Source organism: Phyllopteryx taeniolatus, chromosome 1, assembly GCF_024500385.1.
Source record: "Phyllopteryx taeniolatus isolate TA_2022b chromosome 1, UOR_Ptae_1.2, whole genome shotgun sequence".
Classification (NCBI taxonomy): Eukaryota; Metazoa; Chordata; class Actinopteri; order Syngnathiformes; family Syngnathidae; genus Phyllopteryx; species Phyllopteryx taeniolatus.
This window is the reverse complement of record NC_084502.1, coordinates 19,690,543-19,706,695: the sequence shown is the minus strand read 5'-3', so window position 1 is coordinate 19,706,695 and position 16,153 is coordinate 19,690,543. Positions and strand designations below refer to the sequence as shown.

The following is a 16,153-nucleotide window of genomic DNA, read 5'->3' as shown; positions in this document are numbered from 1 at the left end:
AGAAATGGCCCATATACATGTACTGCTCTTATCAACACATACACAGTCTGGAGCACATTGCAAGAAATAATGCTTAAAGAACACAGACTGCATACAAGTGCTTTATAATACAAAGGCAGGCTAACCATCGAGTGATTCAAACGGACAAACATCTTCTGATCAAACAATGTCTTTCATTCGAAAAGGTCTTTACATACTGTACCTGATCCAGAGTAAATCAACATAGTTCCCATAAATCATGAGGTCCATTCAGAGATAAAAACACAACACCACATTCCTCACTGCTGAGGTTTATCATAAATTTCTCTTTTGTACATGAAAAAGGCAACATTTTTATTCCTCCACAGGTTCCTAATAATCATATAGGAAAAATCTTTACAGGAGATGGCCAGAGGTGAACATCAAAAATGTATTATTTTTTCTTTCTCATTTTGTAGTACCATGGTGGACAACAGTGGTCATGTATTGAAGAATATAGACATGCTTTAGCCGAAAAATATATTCACATATAATTGAGCTTTGCTAACATGTAACCAAGTTCAACTCAAGATGACAACATGAGAGGCTGCCTTGTCTTGTCGAAAGTTAGTGAATCAACCGCCCACGCTGCATTCTAATCTTCTGCAAGGTTGCTGTTTGTAAAGGTGGTAAAAAGCATTGTGAGATCGGCAGATGCGACACCAGCTGACAACAGGCCCCTTGAAGGTCACGCATGGCCAAGAGTAGATAGGTCTAATGTTGGCCACGTATTTTCAGTGTTCTCGAGGTTTTCTCCAAGTTGCCTCACAAGTGGGATGAACAAACCAAGAGCTCTCCATTCTCAAGATTCAATTTGTATTCATTTTTGCTGACTTGCCTTTTGAGACAGAGTGCATTTGAATTTACTCTCATCTTTGTCTCAAAGATAAACCTGTGTTACATGCAAGCACGCCTATCAGTAGCCTATGCATTTGTTGTGAAACAAAAACAAACACACACAAAACATGTTAAAAATCAGCAGTTAGATTCCAGTGGGGTGACAACGTGGCTCAGCATGGCAGATTTGTCGTCTCGTGTACTAGGAGTCTTATCACAAGAAATGTGTAGACTCCCACACACAAAGTGTAAATGCAAAAGCAACTAATGTATTCTCATTTGAAAGGGGGTTGTGATTATATGTAGGAATTTTATTTAAATAACGGTTGCCTTGAAGTATTGGCAAATTATATGTAGTGTCTGACATGTTTGTGGGTGTTTTGGGGACTCGCTTTACAGCTCGTGCTGGCCAACTCATGTTGCTAGAACACTTAGTTTGCAACTAAAAACAGGTTCTGTTTTTCTTCTAATGATTTCTTTTTTGTAAGAATACGTTGCAGATTCGCTGAACGTCACTAATGAAGCACGTCAGCCGCTTGTGTGAGGAGTTAGGTAGGAGGTGGTGGCCAAGGGCAGCACGGACATGTACTGTGCGGTCAAAGTGCCTAATGTCTATTGGTTAATACTAACAATACGATCTTAGTGGAAAAAGTGGTAAAGCTCAACTTTAATTCATGCATGCATCTTTGTTCCTCTTTAATCCATTCATTCATTTTTGCTTGTGGCTGAGATATAATTTGTGGAAGCTTCAAACTTTATATATCATAAACTCATTGTTTATGATATATCGCCATATGCCCCCTCCCCTCTCCATATCACTAGTCTGATTTCTTAGTTTGGGAACTCGGGTGTTTTTAGAAGGGGCACATTTTAAAAAAAGTAACAATTCAATAAGCATGCTGTTCCAACATACACTACAGTACATCTTTAGGAATTAACCAAACTCACTCGAGATATGAGCCAAATTAAATAAAAACAGCCATCAGACGCATGAAAGAAATAAATTATTTATAAAATCAGCACTCTATTTTAGCTCCAGTTGTACGATTTTGAACATTGCCCAATGTGATTTTCACAGTTCTTGTAAGCCATTGGTGAATTGTGCTATCATTTGTTCACTAAAGTAAAAGAGGTTGGAAAAAAGCACAACTGGAAGCATGTCTCATACTGTATGTGGGAGGAAACAAAACATTTAGATTCAGCAATGCAGACAAAACGCAAAATCATCGATTTCATACGCAGGCACAAAATACTTCTAATACAGTACAACAACCTGTTATGAGCAACGTAACAATGACAAAACAACCAGTGTGAGCTGATGGGATTGTACTCCTGCTGTTTTAGGAATCTCTGGATGGGACCACAAGAAGTTAAGTCAATCAATAAACCATTAGGGTCTTCATTAGTCCAATTCCAGTGTATGGTAAACATACTGTATAGGGGAGAGTATACTCCCCTCTAGATGCTGAGGTCTTTGGGGCTTTCTTTATACAGCTTTCTCTTGGGCTCAGGGAGCTGGTTTGGGCTTTGGCAAACTGTGTTATTGTTGTGGCCTGTGTTCTTGTATACAGCATTGTTCTTCATCATGCTATAGTAGTCTTTTAGTCTGGGTGCTGCTGCATAGTTCTCCTCATCTCGGCTGTAGTTGCTGTCAGGGGAAGAGTCCCGCTCCACTCTGTACCGTCTCTCTGGTGTTCCGTTCAGCCGATATTGCTCTGAGGAAGAGTCTCGCAACAGGTTGGCGTTCTTGGTGGCTCTATCGTACGTGCCGCTCCTGGAAAGAGACAAAGAATCTCCACCGTTGTTGCTGGAGTGCTCAGGGGTGGCGGCTTCCCTGACTCGCCCGCTCATCTGCGAGTCTTTGAGGATCCTTCGCTCATGGAACTTGCGCTCAGGGGTGATGGAGAGGAACCCTCCGTCGTCATACTCCCTCTCAGGCGTACGATCCCGTTGCGTTCGCTCCACCCTGCGATCCATCGACTTGGCCCTTCTGCGGTCCGGGGAGGAGGTGCGCTTTCGTGTTGGCGAGTGATCGAGGGAGCCGCGGCGCTGTATGTGAAACCTCCCGTCCAAAGTAGAGCTGCTGCTTGAGACTCCTTGGCCCCTGAGTTTCTGTGCTGCTGCAGCCTTCTTCCCCGAGTTGTCCTTCCTCAGAGTCTTTAGGAGCTTGGCGATGCCACTTTCAGACTCAGACTTTTTGACTTTGCGCCCTCGTATTTTCTTGTTGCCACTGCTACCATTGCTGTTGTTTGGAGACGGTTGTCTGGGGTTACGATGACTGTGATTGTTATTCCAGGTGTGGTGAAGGTGAGGGTTATATTTTTGGCCTTGGTAGTCCATCTGATCTGACCCAACCCTGTGCCTGTTCCTGTCTCGGCCATGCCCAGCCTCCTCTTGGCGTGATGGTGTGTGACGGTCTGGTGGATAACTGGACTCCAATGAGGTGTGATATCGGCTGTTTGGTGGCAGCGTTCTCACTTCCGAAGTGTTTTGTGCCCCGAGTGTGGGAGGGTACCCGTCATTGCTGCCGTCTGAAGGAGAGGACAAACAAAGATGGTTAAAAAGAGTGACAGACCTCCTATGTGCATGTTACTGTAAATTTTGGTGACATGTCAGAGCGACTGGGCGGGGAAAGCAATTCATGCACACATGCTCCATTGGATGTAGCATTTATTTACAGGTTTGGTTCACACTGGTGCACAAAAATATTTATCACAAATATACATATATATATACTGAAGTGACACATCGCTTCAATACATTTTGCCTCTGGGACTGCAGGTGAAACACAAGGTGATTTCAGAAACAAGAGCAGGTGAACACAGGCAAGTGTGGGGCGGGGTTATCAATGAAACCGCAGGCACCTGAGAAAGCATTAAAAACAATATGGTGACGTATCATTGGGACCAACAAACTCCAAGAAAAAAAATAATAAAAGTGGTTTCGAAAGACTAACCAGGTTTCTATGGCGGCAGCATGTGATGAGTGGTGGCTTTAAGTTAGTCCTGGTCCTTTCCACAAATGCATGTGTGTGTGTGTATAAATCTCTCTCTCTCTCTCGCTATATATATATATATATATATATATATATATATATATATATATATATATATATATACACACAACACCAATTCCAATGAAGTTGGGAGGTTGTGTTAAACAAATAAAAACAGAATACAATGATTTGCAAATCATGTTCAACCTATATTTAATTGAATACACTACAAAGACAATATAGTAAATGTTCAAGCTGATGAACTTTATTGTTTTTTAGCAAATAATCATAAACTTGGAATTTTATGGTAACACGTGCAGAATGTGGTTTGGCATTGTCTTGCTGAAATAAGCAGGGGCCTCCATGAAAAAGATGTTGCTTGGATGGCAGCATATGTTTCTCCAAAACCTGTATGTACCTTTCAGCATTAATGGTGCCTTCACAGATGTGTAATTTACCCATGCCATTGACACTAACACAGCCCCATACCATCACAGATGCTGGCTTTTGAACTTTGCGTCCATAACAGTCTGGGTGGTTCTTTTCCTCTTTGGCCCGGAGGACACGATGTCCACAATTTGTTCACGCACTTGTTCACAAAGAGGTGAACCTCGCCCCATCTTTGCTTGTTAATGACTGAGCAATTCAGGGAAGCACCTTTTATACCCAATCATGGCACCCACCTGTTCCCAATTAGCCTGTTCACCTGTGGGATGTTCCAAACAGATGTTTGATGAGCATCCCTCAACGTTTTTGCCACCTGTCCCAGATTTTTTGGAACGTGTTGCAGCCATAAAATTCTAAGGTAATGATTATTTGCTAAAAAACAATAAAGTTCATCAGTTTGAACATTAAATATATTGTCTTTGTAGTGTATTCAATTAAATATAGGTTGAACATGATTTGCAAATCATTGTATTCTGTTTTTATTTATGTTTAACACAACATCTCAACTTCATTGGAATTGGGGTTGTATGTATATATGTACATATAGTATCTCTCTCTCTCTCTCTTTCTCTATAATATAAATTAGACATGGAATGTTTGGTTCAGACACGACAAGACAGAAAGCTTATCCACTTTTTCAACACTTCAATGTACATACACACAAAGAAGGATGCAGGTTGGGATGAGCTGAAGGAGGGGTGGGAAGAAATAAAAAAAGAAAGATGACAGGGTGGTGGCAAGTGTATCATGACCGACTTCTGGCTACAAACCGTGGTCTGATTTTGGCCCATTAGGTAGAAACAGGGCTCTCCCATCTTGTCATTCCTCATTGTACCAACAGCGAGATGAGGAGCCATCATCGCTGGAGAGAGGAGGAAGAGCCCAGCAACAAGAGATAGGTCAGAGAGCAAGAGAGAGAAAGCAAGAGGAGAGGAGAAAACAAATAAAACAGACGAGACAGTTTATCCGAAGAAGCAGTATACCGCAAAAGACAATATTGTACTTTATATTGTATCAAAGCAGAGGATAAATACATCCCAAAAATAAACCAGAGAAATATGACAGAAACAATGACAGGAACAATCCATCAAAGGAAGCTACAGCTTTTGAACAGGAATATTATAGCTATAAAACATTGATGCTACAGACGATAAAGGGTATAAATTACTCAACACTATGTCCAATGTCAACTATGTCCAATGTTTCTTCATTGAGGCAAATTTGAGTTAAACAACGATTTGAGCATAAGTGGATCAAAATATGTTTTCTCTAACCATTTATAGTCACACAAAAAAAAGGAGAAACCAGTGAATTGTGTCTAAATGCCAGACGAGGAACACGTGCCCTCAGCTTCCCATCATGGACCTTTTATTCCAGAAGTTTTATATTTTACATACAATCCAAACAATAGAGAGATCAGGTGAAAATTGTAACCTGGGACCCAAGTTCTCTCTCTGCCATTTCATGTAGGATATTGTTCACAGTTAATAGCTAGCATTTTATGGTAGCAGCAATGAGCTTTATATTGGAGCACAAAAACTTGAGAAAGGATTTAGAGTTGAGAAAATGTAAACCTACCATACTCGGGTACAGATCCATCCCCACGTTTCAGGACAAGCCGTGCCCACCGCCCTCCGTTTTTGATCAGTTCAATCGCACGTGAATGCTTCATGTTCTTTGTGCTCTCGCCATTAATCTCCAAGATTTCGTCTCCCACCTAGAACGGAGGAATATTCTCACTGTGAGCAATTACATGTGAATGGAAAAGTAATGATAAGCTCACTTTTAGGATGTTTCATACCCTCATCTTGCCATTCCTGACAGCAGCTCCGTCCTCTGCTAGTCTCAACACATAAAGGTCCATGTTGTACTCCCGCCCTCCTCTCAGGCTAAAACCAAAACCTTTGCTGTCACGTTCAAGGTCCACTGAGTAGAACTCATTGTCCTGCAAGAAACAAAGAGAGTGGAGTGTAAAAGCCACAGTACACGGCAATATCCAGGAATAATAGACCATCATCCGAATGCAGCCCTATGGGGGGCACAAGCCATTGCAAACTGTAGGCCGGTACCAAGCCCGGATAAATGCAGAGGGTTGCGTCAGGAAGGGCATCCGGCTTAAAACTTTGCCAAACAAATATGAGCGTTCATCCAAAGAATGCCATACCGGATGGGTCGTGGCCTGGGTTAACAACATCCGCCACCGGCGCCGTCCACCCGCAGGGCGCCGGTGGAAATTCAGCTACATTTGGTCGAAGTCGAAGGAGGTGGAAAGCGGGTTCTTCGGCAGAAAGAGAAGAGGAAAGCACAGAGCCTAGAACTGAATGTGGGGACTTTGAATGTTGGGACTATGACAGGAAAATCTCGGGAGTTGGTTGACATGATGATTAGGAGAAAGGTTGATATATTGTGTGTCCAAGAGACCAGGTGGAAAGCCATTAAGGCTAGATTAGTAAGGCAGCGTTTAAATTATTTTACCATGGTGTAGCTGGGAAGAGAAATGGAGTCGGGGTTATTTTAAAACAAGAGTTGGCTAAGAATGTCTTGGAGGTGAAAAGAGTATCAGATCGAGTGATGAGGTTGAAAGTTGAAATTGAGGGTGTTATGTGTAATGTGATTAGCGGCTATGCCCCACAGGTAGGATGTGACCTAGAGGTGAAAGAGAAATTCTGGAAGGAGCTAGACGAAGTAGTTCTGAGCATCCCGGACAGAGAGAGAGTCGTGATTGGTGCAGATTGTGATGGACATGTTGGTGAAGGAAATAGGGGTGATGAAGAAGTGATGGGTAAGTACGGCATCCAGGAAAGTAACTTAGAGGGACAGATGGTGGTAGACTTTGCAAAATGGATGCAAATGGCTGTAGTGAATACTTTTTTCCAGAAGAGACAGGAACATAGGGTGACCTACAAGAGTGGCGGTAGAAGCACGCAGGTGGATTACATCTTGTGCAGACGATGTAATCTGAAGGAGGTTACCGACTGTAAGGTAGTGGTAGGGGAGAGTGTGGCTAGACAGCATAGGATGGTGGTGTTTAAGATGACTCTGGTGTGGGGAGGAAGATTAGGAAGACAAAGGCAGAGCAGATAACCATGTGGTGGAAGCTGAGACAGGACGAGTGTTGTGCAGCTTTTCGGGAAGAGGTGAGACAGGCTCTCGGTGGACAGGAGGAGCTTCCAGAAGACTGGACCACTGCAGCCAAGGTGATCAGAGAGGCAGGCAGGAGAGTACTTGGTGTATCTTCTGGCAGAAAGGAGAGAAGGAGACTTGGTGGTGGAACCTCACAGTACAGGAAATCATACAAGGAAAGAGGTTAGCTAAGAAGAAGTGGGACACTGAGAGGACCAAGGAGAGGCGAAAGGAATACATTGAGATGGGACATAGGGCAAAGGTAGAGGTGGCAAAGGCCAAACAAGAGGCATATGATGACATGTCTGCCAGGTTGGACACTAAAGAAGGAGCAAAGGATCTATACACGTTGGCCAGACAGAGGGATAGAGATGGGAAGGATATGCAGCAGGTTAGGGTGATTAAGGATAGAGATGGAGTGGCAAGTGTTGTGTACCAGGATGTAGCAATGATGAGTAAGGGGGGAGTTAGAAAGGCACTAAAGAGGATGAAAAATTAGATGGCAGTTGTTCCTGATGACATAACTGTGGAGGTATGGAAGCATCTAGGAGAGGTGGCTGTGGAGTTTTTGACCAGCTTGTTCAATAGCATTCTAGCACGTAAGAAGATGCCTGAGGAATGGAGGAAAAGTGTGCTGGTGCCCATTTTTAAGAACAAGGGTGATATGCAGAGCTGTGGGAACTATAGAGGAATAAAGTTGATGAGCCACACAATGAAGTTATGGGAAAGAGTAGTGGAGGCTAGACTCAGGACAGTACGAGGAACAGTACGGTTTCATGCCTAGAAAGAGTACCACAGATACATTATTTGCCTTGAGGATGTTGATGGAAAAGTACAGAGAAGGTCAGAAGGAGCTACATTGTGTCTTTGTAGATCTAGAGAAAGCCTATGACAGAGTACCCACAGAGGAATTATGGTACTGCATGCAGAAGTCTGGAGTGGCAGAGAAGTATGTTAGAATAATACAGGACATGTACGAGGGCAGCAGAACAGTGGTGAGGTGTGCTGTTGGTGTGACAGACGAATTTAAGGTGGAGGTGGGACTGCATCATGGATCAACCCTGAGCCCATTCCTGTTTGCAGTGGTGATGGGTAGGCTGACAGATGAGGTTAGACTGGAATCCCCGTGGCCCATGATGTTTGCAGATGACATTGTGATCTGCAGTCAAAGCTGGGAGCAGGTGGAGGAACAGTTAGAAAGATGGAGGCATGCACTGGAAAGCAGAGGAATGAAGATTAGCCGAAGTAAGACAGACTATATGTTCATGAATGAGAGGGGTGGTGGGGGAAGAGTGAGGCTACAGGGAGAAGAGATAGCAAGGGTGGAGGACTTGAAATACTTGGGGTCAACCGTCCAGAGCAATGGTGAGTGTGGTCAGGAAGTGAAGAAAGGGGTCCAAGCAGGTTGGAACGGGTGGAGGAAGGTGTCAGGTGTGTTATGTGACAGAAGAGTCTCTGCTAGGATGAAGGGCACAGTTTATAAAACAGTGGTGAGGCCAGCCATGATGTATGGATTAGAGACAGTGGCACTGAAGAGACAACAGGAAGCAGAGCTGGAGGTGGCGGAAATGAAGATGTTGAGGTTCGCTCTTGGAGTGACCAGGTTTGATAAAATTAGAAATGAGCTCATCAGAGGGACAGCCAAGGTTCGATGTTTTGGAGACAAAGTTAGAGAGAGCAGACTTCGATGGTTTAGACACGTCCAGAAGAGAAATAGTGAGTATATTGGTAGAAGGATGATGAGGATGGAGCTCCCAGGCAAGAGAGCTAGAGGAACACCAAAGAGAAGGTTGATGGATGTCGTGAGGGAAGACATGAGGGCAGTTGGTGTTCGAGAGGAGGATGCAGGAGATAGGCTTACATGGAAAAGGATGACTCGTTGTGGCGAGCCCTAAAGGGACAAGCCGAAAGGAAAAGAAGAAGAAGATACGACTGAACTCGCCAAATGTCAGTGGCAGTGCCAGTGAACGTATGAATGATGAATATCATGATAATCATATGAGCAGGGTGCAGCTCATTCGGCTATGTTTACGGTATGTTCCCAGCATTCGAGGCATCCCTGTTTCAGGACATGGTGGACAAAACGGGATGGTCGAGAGACAATGTGGGGAGATGGGATCGGGCAAACATGACAGGCTGCGATTACTGTAGATGCCCGGGGAGATTTTTAAAGGTGTTCCGTAGTCCGAGTGTGAAGCGTATTTTTCCACAGCATCTCACACTTGCTGCCTACAACTCTTCTAAAGCTAAGCCATGTGTTATTATTATTTTTTTTACCTACAATGCCCACCATGGCATACCAGTTAAGACTTAATGTTGAATGTGTTACAGAACAAGACAGCGAGAGCGAGACAGCGAGAGTGAGAGAGAGAGAGAGAGAAAGAAAGAGAGAGAGCAAGAGAGAGAGTTGTGTATGTGTATAACGGGGTCTTTTTATGTATTCGTAAAAGAAATTGATTAATTAATTAGTTGTCGACAGAAAACTAATATTATCAAACATTAATTGAGAGAATGTGCACAAAAGGGCACAACTGTCTCACGGTGCTGACCACTTGAGGGGTCCCTGACTGTTCCCTCCACCACACACCACACCCCCCCGGGCCACCCTGACAAATAAGTTCAGGAAGGGAAACTCAGTCAGTAAACAACTTCTTGAAGGGGGCCCTCTTTGAAGGTGCTGAATATAATCTGGTGCTACACCACTTGCCGGCCACCGTTGATGTCAGTGGCCCTCCCACTCAGCCATAGCTACGGTTGTCAACTACTGGCCAAACACCATACTTAAGCCAGCCGAAAAGCAAAGGCAACAATTTAATAAAACATGTCTTACCTTAAAATTTTCTATTAAATAATAAAAAAAAAGTTATTCCACTCTTTAAATCCCATCATTGTGAACGTCTGCAGAGTGCAGACTGACGCGAGAACATGAAATGATGTGGTTAGACACGGCTAATGCCATGGGGGGCGGGAGGGGTTAACACTAACTCGCAATCGGTATCTTTAACGTTATTGGTTGTGGGCGCTGAAATTCGACGTCCTACCTTGACAATAACTTTCTTATTGTATATAACCCTGCCCTGCGTGGCACAATTTAATGAGATTTAATGTTAACGTCTGAGCACAACGACTTGAGCGCCGGCGATAAACAAACGATCAATTTGACTCATCATGAACAGTATACTATTTATCCTATTCATCTAAAATATATATATATATACATAATTTATCATATTGTTATTATAGTATTTCATTTTCATTATCTAACTCTTTATTTTTTTCTTATTTAATGTGACTCAGCTGACCGGTAAGCCAGCACCCTAGCACCATTATTGAGCAGCCGCCACTGACTAAAACCATTGTCTGAATAATCAAATATTTGCATATTGCTGAGCATTACTTCCTATTGTCAACTACTTTCCCTCATGTGTTATCATTTCTATAGCAAGTACTTGAACCTCATAAGTATTTTGTGACATGCAGGGAATGTGCATTAGCCTTCATTTGATTGATTTTTGCCGTGATAAGATCATATTTGATAATTAAATTGAAGTATGTATTCTCACCTGTGATGTTTGTGTTGGTGGAGGAGGAGGAACTCCTTTCGACTTGGAATTATTCCTTCAAAAACATATGAGAACACAGTGCTCAGTATAGAAAAAAAAAAGAAAAAAATATTTTTTTGTTTAAATAAAATATTTTTTGGGTTAAATATTACATGTGCACCTACCGAGACTCTTTGGACTGTTGAGGAGTGTGCGTGGTGGTGATAGTAGCGATCTTCTCAGCATTGGTCAACAGAGAAGCATTGGAAGACTCTGGGGAGAAAAACAAATGCAACGTAATGAAGAAATATGAAACTATCTAAAATGTATATGAATATATCTGTAAATGGCTTCAGAAAAGCGCCCTGCTCAATGCAACCCTAAATGTGCTTGTAGTACAATTACTGATATTCTTTCCTCGTTTAAGATATAAAGAAGAAATTAACAATTTCTCTTTCTAATCCTTGCAAACTGGCATAGAAATATCAAAATACATTGCAAGCACTCATCTGAGAGACAAGAAAAGGAATAATACAGATACAGCTGAGGGACTTGACCTTATTCAGAGTCAATGACTCATACGGCCTGATTTACTGAGAACCCAAAAAGTGGGCGTGAATTGCTTCTATAGTACTCCTCCCTCACCACGCAAAATGAACAGTGTGGCAATCTAGCACATTTGGGAGACGCAATCCTGGTTGCGCCTGGTTAGTATTAGATCAACTGCAACATCTGTTTGCACCCGTTTTTGCACGCAAAGACCTTTAGTAATTCAGGCCCATAGCAAGTCATCAGGGTTCACACCAGGATGAAAAGTGCTCCTGCCAGTTTAGAGGAGCAGGATTGCCCTTTCCAACCTGCCATCCATGAATAAGTCATGTGCTGATGCATTAGGAGACACCCACGTAAGGCTCTGAGCCAAAGTCTTACTTACCATCACCGGGAATGATCCTGAGCGAGACCGTGTTTCCAGCTTCCTTGATCAGGTTGACGATGTCCGAGTGTGACTTGTTGGTGATGGAGCAGCTATTGACGGCCAATATTCGATCGCCAACTTTCAGCTTGCTGCAGCGATCTGCCGGGCTGCCCTCGATGATGCGCCCTATTTTGTGGGGCATGGCCACACAGGCATTTCCAGCTTTTGTGTTGACAACATGTTTGTTTGTGTGTGAATTGGTTGATTGGTTATATTGATTGAGGGAATAGAAGGGAAAAAAGGAGACAGAAAAAATGTATTAATCATCCCTCTTGAGCTGAGTGACAGCGATCAACATGGTACAGAAACTGCAAATAGACCCTGGGGATATTCAGTTATCCCGATTCTCTCACTGTATCTCGCTCCTTGATTACATCCTCGCTTCTCACAATCCTCCATCCAGCTAGCATTCCTTTTTACGACATCTACTCTATATTTATTACGTCCCTGTACTCTGTAACTCCGCTTCTGTCTTGTTTGAAAAATACACTTGTATACTGTCACTCTGTCCAGATAAGATAGGAGGCCTTATGGGAGGTGACAGGTACGCAGGATTTAATACCTTATTTGCTAAGCACAACACCAAACCCAGGTCACAAGGTGAGTGGGGGTAAAGATGTCCAAGTGAAGGATGAGCCCTGGTGGGACTGGACTGTAACGGTTGCATGATATATGGGTGACTGAATCACCTAAAACTTCACTGTTATTCCCAGAGCTGAAAAACTCGTCATAAAATATGTATTTTTTTTATGTTTATAAAAATATATATTTTTACATCTCAACTTGGGTCCCACACGGTTAAAATCTATCGCCAATGTGTAAAGCAAGATGCAAAGCACGTGAAAGTCCATTCATCTTATGCTCCCGACAGGAGTCAGGGAAGTGAGAAAACAGCAAAACCAGAAGCCTCAAAGGCTTTGGTGGTATTAAAATTAGGCTTTACACGATCAGGATTTTTGGGGCCGATCAGCGATTTGAAAAAAACGATAACTGATCACTGATCTGATCACAAGATGGAGCAATGTGTCTATTTAAATGACTTGTTCATTTACTTAATTGCTCAAAAAATTATATTTATAATAAATATATCTTTGTTCATCTATTTATGCCATTGAGGCATAGTGACAGACAGAACAAATAAATCCTCTTCTATTAGATGGCAGGAAGTATATACAGTAATTAATGTATCCACTTTTTGTGACATTTTTGTTTGTTGGTGTGCCGTGAGATTTTTCAATTGTAAAATATGTCGTCAATGACGTCATTGATCGGATCGGCGAATTATGACATTAAAGCCGATCAGCATAAAATGCTAATTATCGGCCGATTCCGATTAGGCTGATAAGATCGGTGTAAGGTCTAATTAAAATATGCTTGTTGACGAGCATACACACCACTGTTACCATAAGTAATGCGTGCATTGCCTTTTGCTAAGTAACATCACCATCCCCTGGGATCAGACAATGTGGCTAATACTCATTTAAGTGTTTTGCAGATGACACATCACACTACATCATCTTAATGGCTAACTATACAAGAGAACTTGGCATGACATTGGGGACACAGATCCATTATTCACGGATAAAATAAAATCTAATTTGTTCGAGGACAACATCTACAATAGCTCATCACTGGCTGAGCAACTGTGATCGTTGAATTTTGCTGTTTACTGCCTTAAGTGAACGCAGCTGTGAAGTCGGAATCAGTGATGACGTTGTTTGCGATAAAGCCTGCAGCTGGCCTGGTCCTGTCGGAATGAGCGCTGCTCATAAAGTTATTTCTAAATCCCTAAGCTCATGATAGAAGGTTTGTGACCTTGGTATTAAGCATAACCCAGTCAAAAGCCACCTCACGCTATTCACAAGGGAGCCCAACCCGGTAGAGAATACAACTCAGTGGTGCGAACGTGTTCGGTGCCTCTTTGCTGATTTAAGCAGGGAAGCCTCCGGAAAAAAAATTGTTTTGAAACCCAAATTTTGCAGCTTTGAAGAAATTGGTGCATAACGATGATGAATCACAGAGAAAAGTAATGATTTTCAGAAAGATGACCAAATCGTTAAGGCAGATTAAGTTCGAATTAAATCATGACACCTTTTTGATGTTATATGCATCATAACGAGCTCACAATCACTCACCAAAGGTGGTGCCAGCATCAGGCCTGGAAACAGAGGACACAATGACAAAACCAAAGCCCTCATTTTCTCCACGTTGGATCTCTACGTCATACGGCTGCAGAGAGGCGGGAACCACGGCACTCCCGCTGCCGCCTCCTCCGCCACTGCCGATGCCGCTGGTAGACCCGCTGCCCGAGCTGACTGTGTTGAGAGAGTTCTGGCTTCCTTGTGGGGTCCGCTTGCCTTCCGTCAGGCTGGGTGCCTGGGTGCTGCTATGGTGGGAGGAGGCTGGCGATGGCGGAACATCACCGTCCCCTTTTGACACTGGCGATGAGAACAAGAGTACAAGTTAGGAACCTCAGAAAAATTACATTGCAAAACATACGTGTCACCAGTTACAATTTGCCTGCATTCCCTAACAGTTATTATTGTGTGTAAATGCCAAAAGGTAAGCTTAATGACTTATATGGTACCTTGTGTGTAAAGTGCTGGTGTTTGCCCAGGTGTGGTGACACGTCAGTTTGTTTGTGTTGAATAATTTCACTGAATAAAGTAGTTGATATAAAATAGGTTCATGAGTGTGTGTACATGCTTGTTGTTGCATGGTGTTGATCCTTTGCCGATTAGTTTTTCTGTGTTGTTACAGACTACAGTAAAATACAGTGGTGCCTTGACTTAAAAGTTTACTTCATACCATGACCATGCTCTTAACTCAAATCATTAATATTGCTAATCAACTTTCCCCACTGAAATGAAAGAAAATTCAATTTTTAATAAAGTAAAATAGCTCTGTATTGTTAAAATGAACTGATTTATGAAGGATAAATTCACACAAAATCATTCTGTAGTACATTCATGTCCTGTGCCTTTAAATGGGGTGGCCTCCCTAGCGAGTGCCTTGTAGTTCTCTAGCTTTCTCTCTCCAGTGCATGTCTCTGGCTGCAGGGACTGAGGAGGGATTACCTAACAAGTGAGAGGTCAACGGATGCTGTGTACACTTTCCAGGAATTAATAGCACAATCACTTACTCGTTTTCACTTCGTCTGAGCCATCCTGATGGCTAACAGCAAAAAATAAGCAGTGTGTGAAAAAAAAAGTGAGCATTCTGCATTGGAGGAAGGAAGCATAGTTTCTGAAACCAAGCAATGTATTGGCAAACAATTTGTATGTAAACCAATGTATTCGTGAACCTAGGTTCCAAATGCAAATTTGTAAATGCTAATTATTTTATACTTCACTGGAGTTGTGGAGAACCTGAAGCTCACCCAGTAAACTCAAGTCGTTGCTTATAAGTCAAGTTAAAGAAATTCGCCAAGTGATGGCTCGGGAGTTTCTCGTGATACTTATAGGTTGGGGGACTTGTAAATCTTGTAAGGGGAGGGTGGGGTCCATTACTTGCAGACTTTGAAAGTTGAGGCAGGGCTCGGTCTCAATCACCCGCAAATAGCAGAGGCTCACTGTAAATGCCCACCTGGGTATCCAGGTGTCTTCCGTCTGACTGTGAGGTTGACATGGCCCTGTTTGGCAGCCTGCTGCATCAGCTGCACCACCAACTGGTGTGACTTGCCCACCACCGCCGTGCCGTCCACACAGATTAGCTCGTCACCCGACCGCAGACGTCCATCCTCATCTGCTGCGCCATACTTCACTATGTGACCGATGTAGATCTGCAACAATCAAGAAATGCATTGATGAATTGCACTGGTTTAGCATTTAATACTTCAAATACACTGTGGATTCTTAAATCAATTCCACCAACATTCAAAATAGAGTGCTTACTTTTGTGTGACTTATATTCAAGTCACACTGCAATGGAATAGCTCTCTGTTCTGGGAAGACATCTCGACAAGAAGTTGGTGTGTATGGAATTTGTGTCTGTGGGACGTTTTGTCCATTATAGGTCTTGCGCTGTGCACTTGGGTAAAGTAATGCCAGAATAGAAAACGGCCTTCTCCAAAACATTTCTGTTCTGTCTTAAACTACAGGACTGACAGGACAGAATTTAAAATGAAAATCTGATGAGGATCAATGGGATTAAAAAAGTGTGGCGCAATACTTGAGTTCATATCGTGTATCTTGTCACTGATTTTCAAATGAGCCT

At 42.8% G+C, this 16,153-nt stretch overlaps 1 protein-coding gene across 19 annotated transcripts in view; it reads right to left on the bottom strand.

The window, feature by feature from the left end:
* Window positions 1-1,848: 1,848 nt before the first annotated feature.
* Window positions 1,849-16,153, bottom strand: part of LOC133480537 (membrane-associated guanylate kinase, WW and PDZ domain-containing protein 1-like) — a 127,092-nt gene continuing 112,787 nt past the window's right edge. For 17 of the 19 annotated variants that reach the window (XM_061778742.1, XM_061778750.1, XM_061778781.1 and 14 more), the window contains 8 exons: window positions 15,524-15,719; window positions 14,074-14,376; window positions 11,897-12,100; window positions 11,148-11,235; window positions 10,984-11,038; window positions 6,099-6,242; window positions 5,876-6,014; window positions 1,849-3,386 (listed from right to left, as the gene is read on the bottom strand). In XM_061778742.1, the coding sequence (XP_061634726.1) occupies window positions 2,314-3,386; window positions 5,876-6,014; window positions 6,099-6,242; window positions 10,984-11,038; window positions 11,148-11,235; window positions 11,897-12,100; window positions 14,074-14,376; window positions 15,524-15,719 (2,202 nt within the window). In that variant the 3' untranslated portion in view covers window positions 1,849-2,313. Of the gene's footprint in view, window positions 3,387-5,067; window positions 5,160-5,875; window positions 6,015-6,098; window positions 6,243-10,983; window positions 11,039-11,147; window positions 11,236-11,896; window positions 12,101-14,073; window positions 14,377-15,523; window positions 15,720-16,153 lie in introns of all 19 variants that reach the window. The other 2 variants (XM_061778837.1, XM_061778772.1) reach the window with 2 other exon arrangements.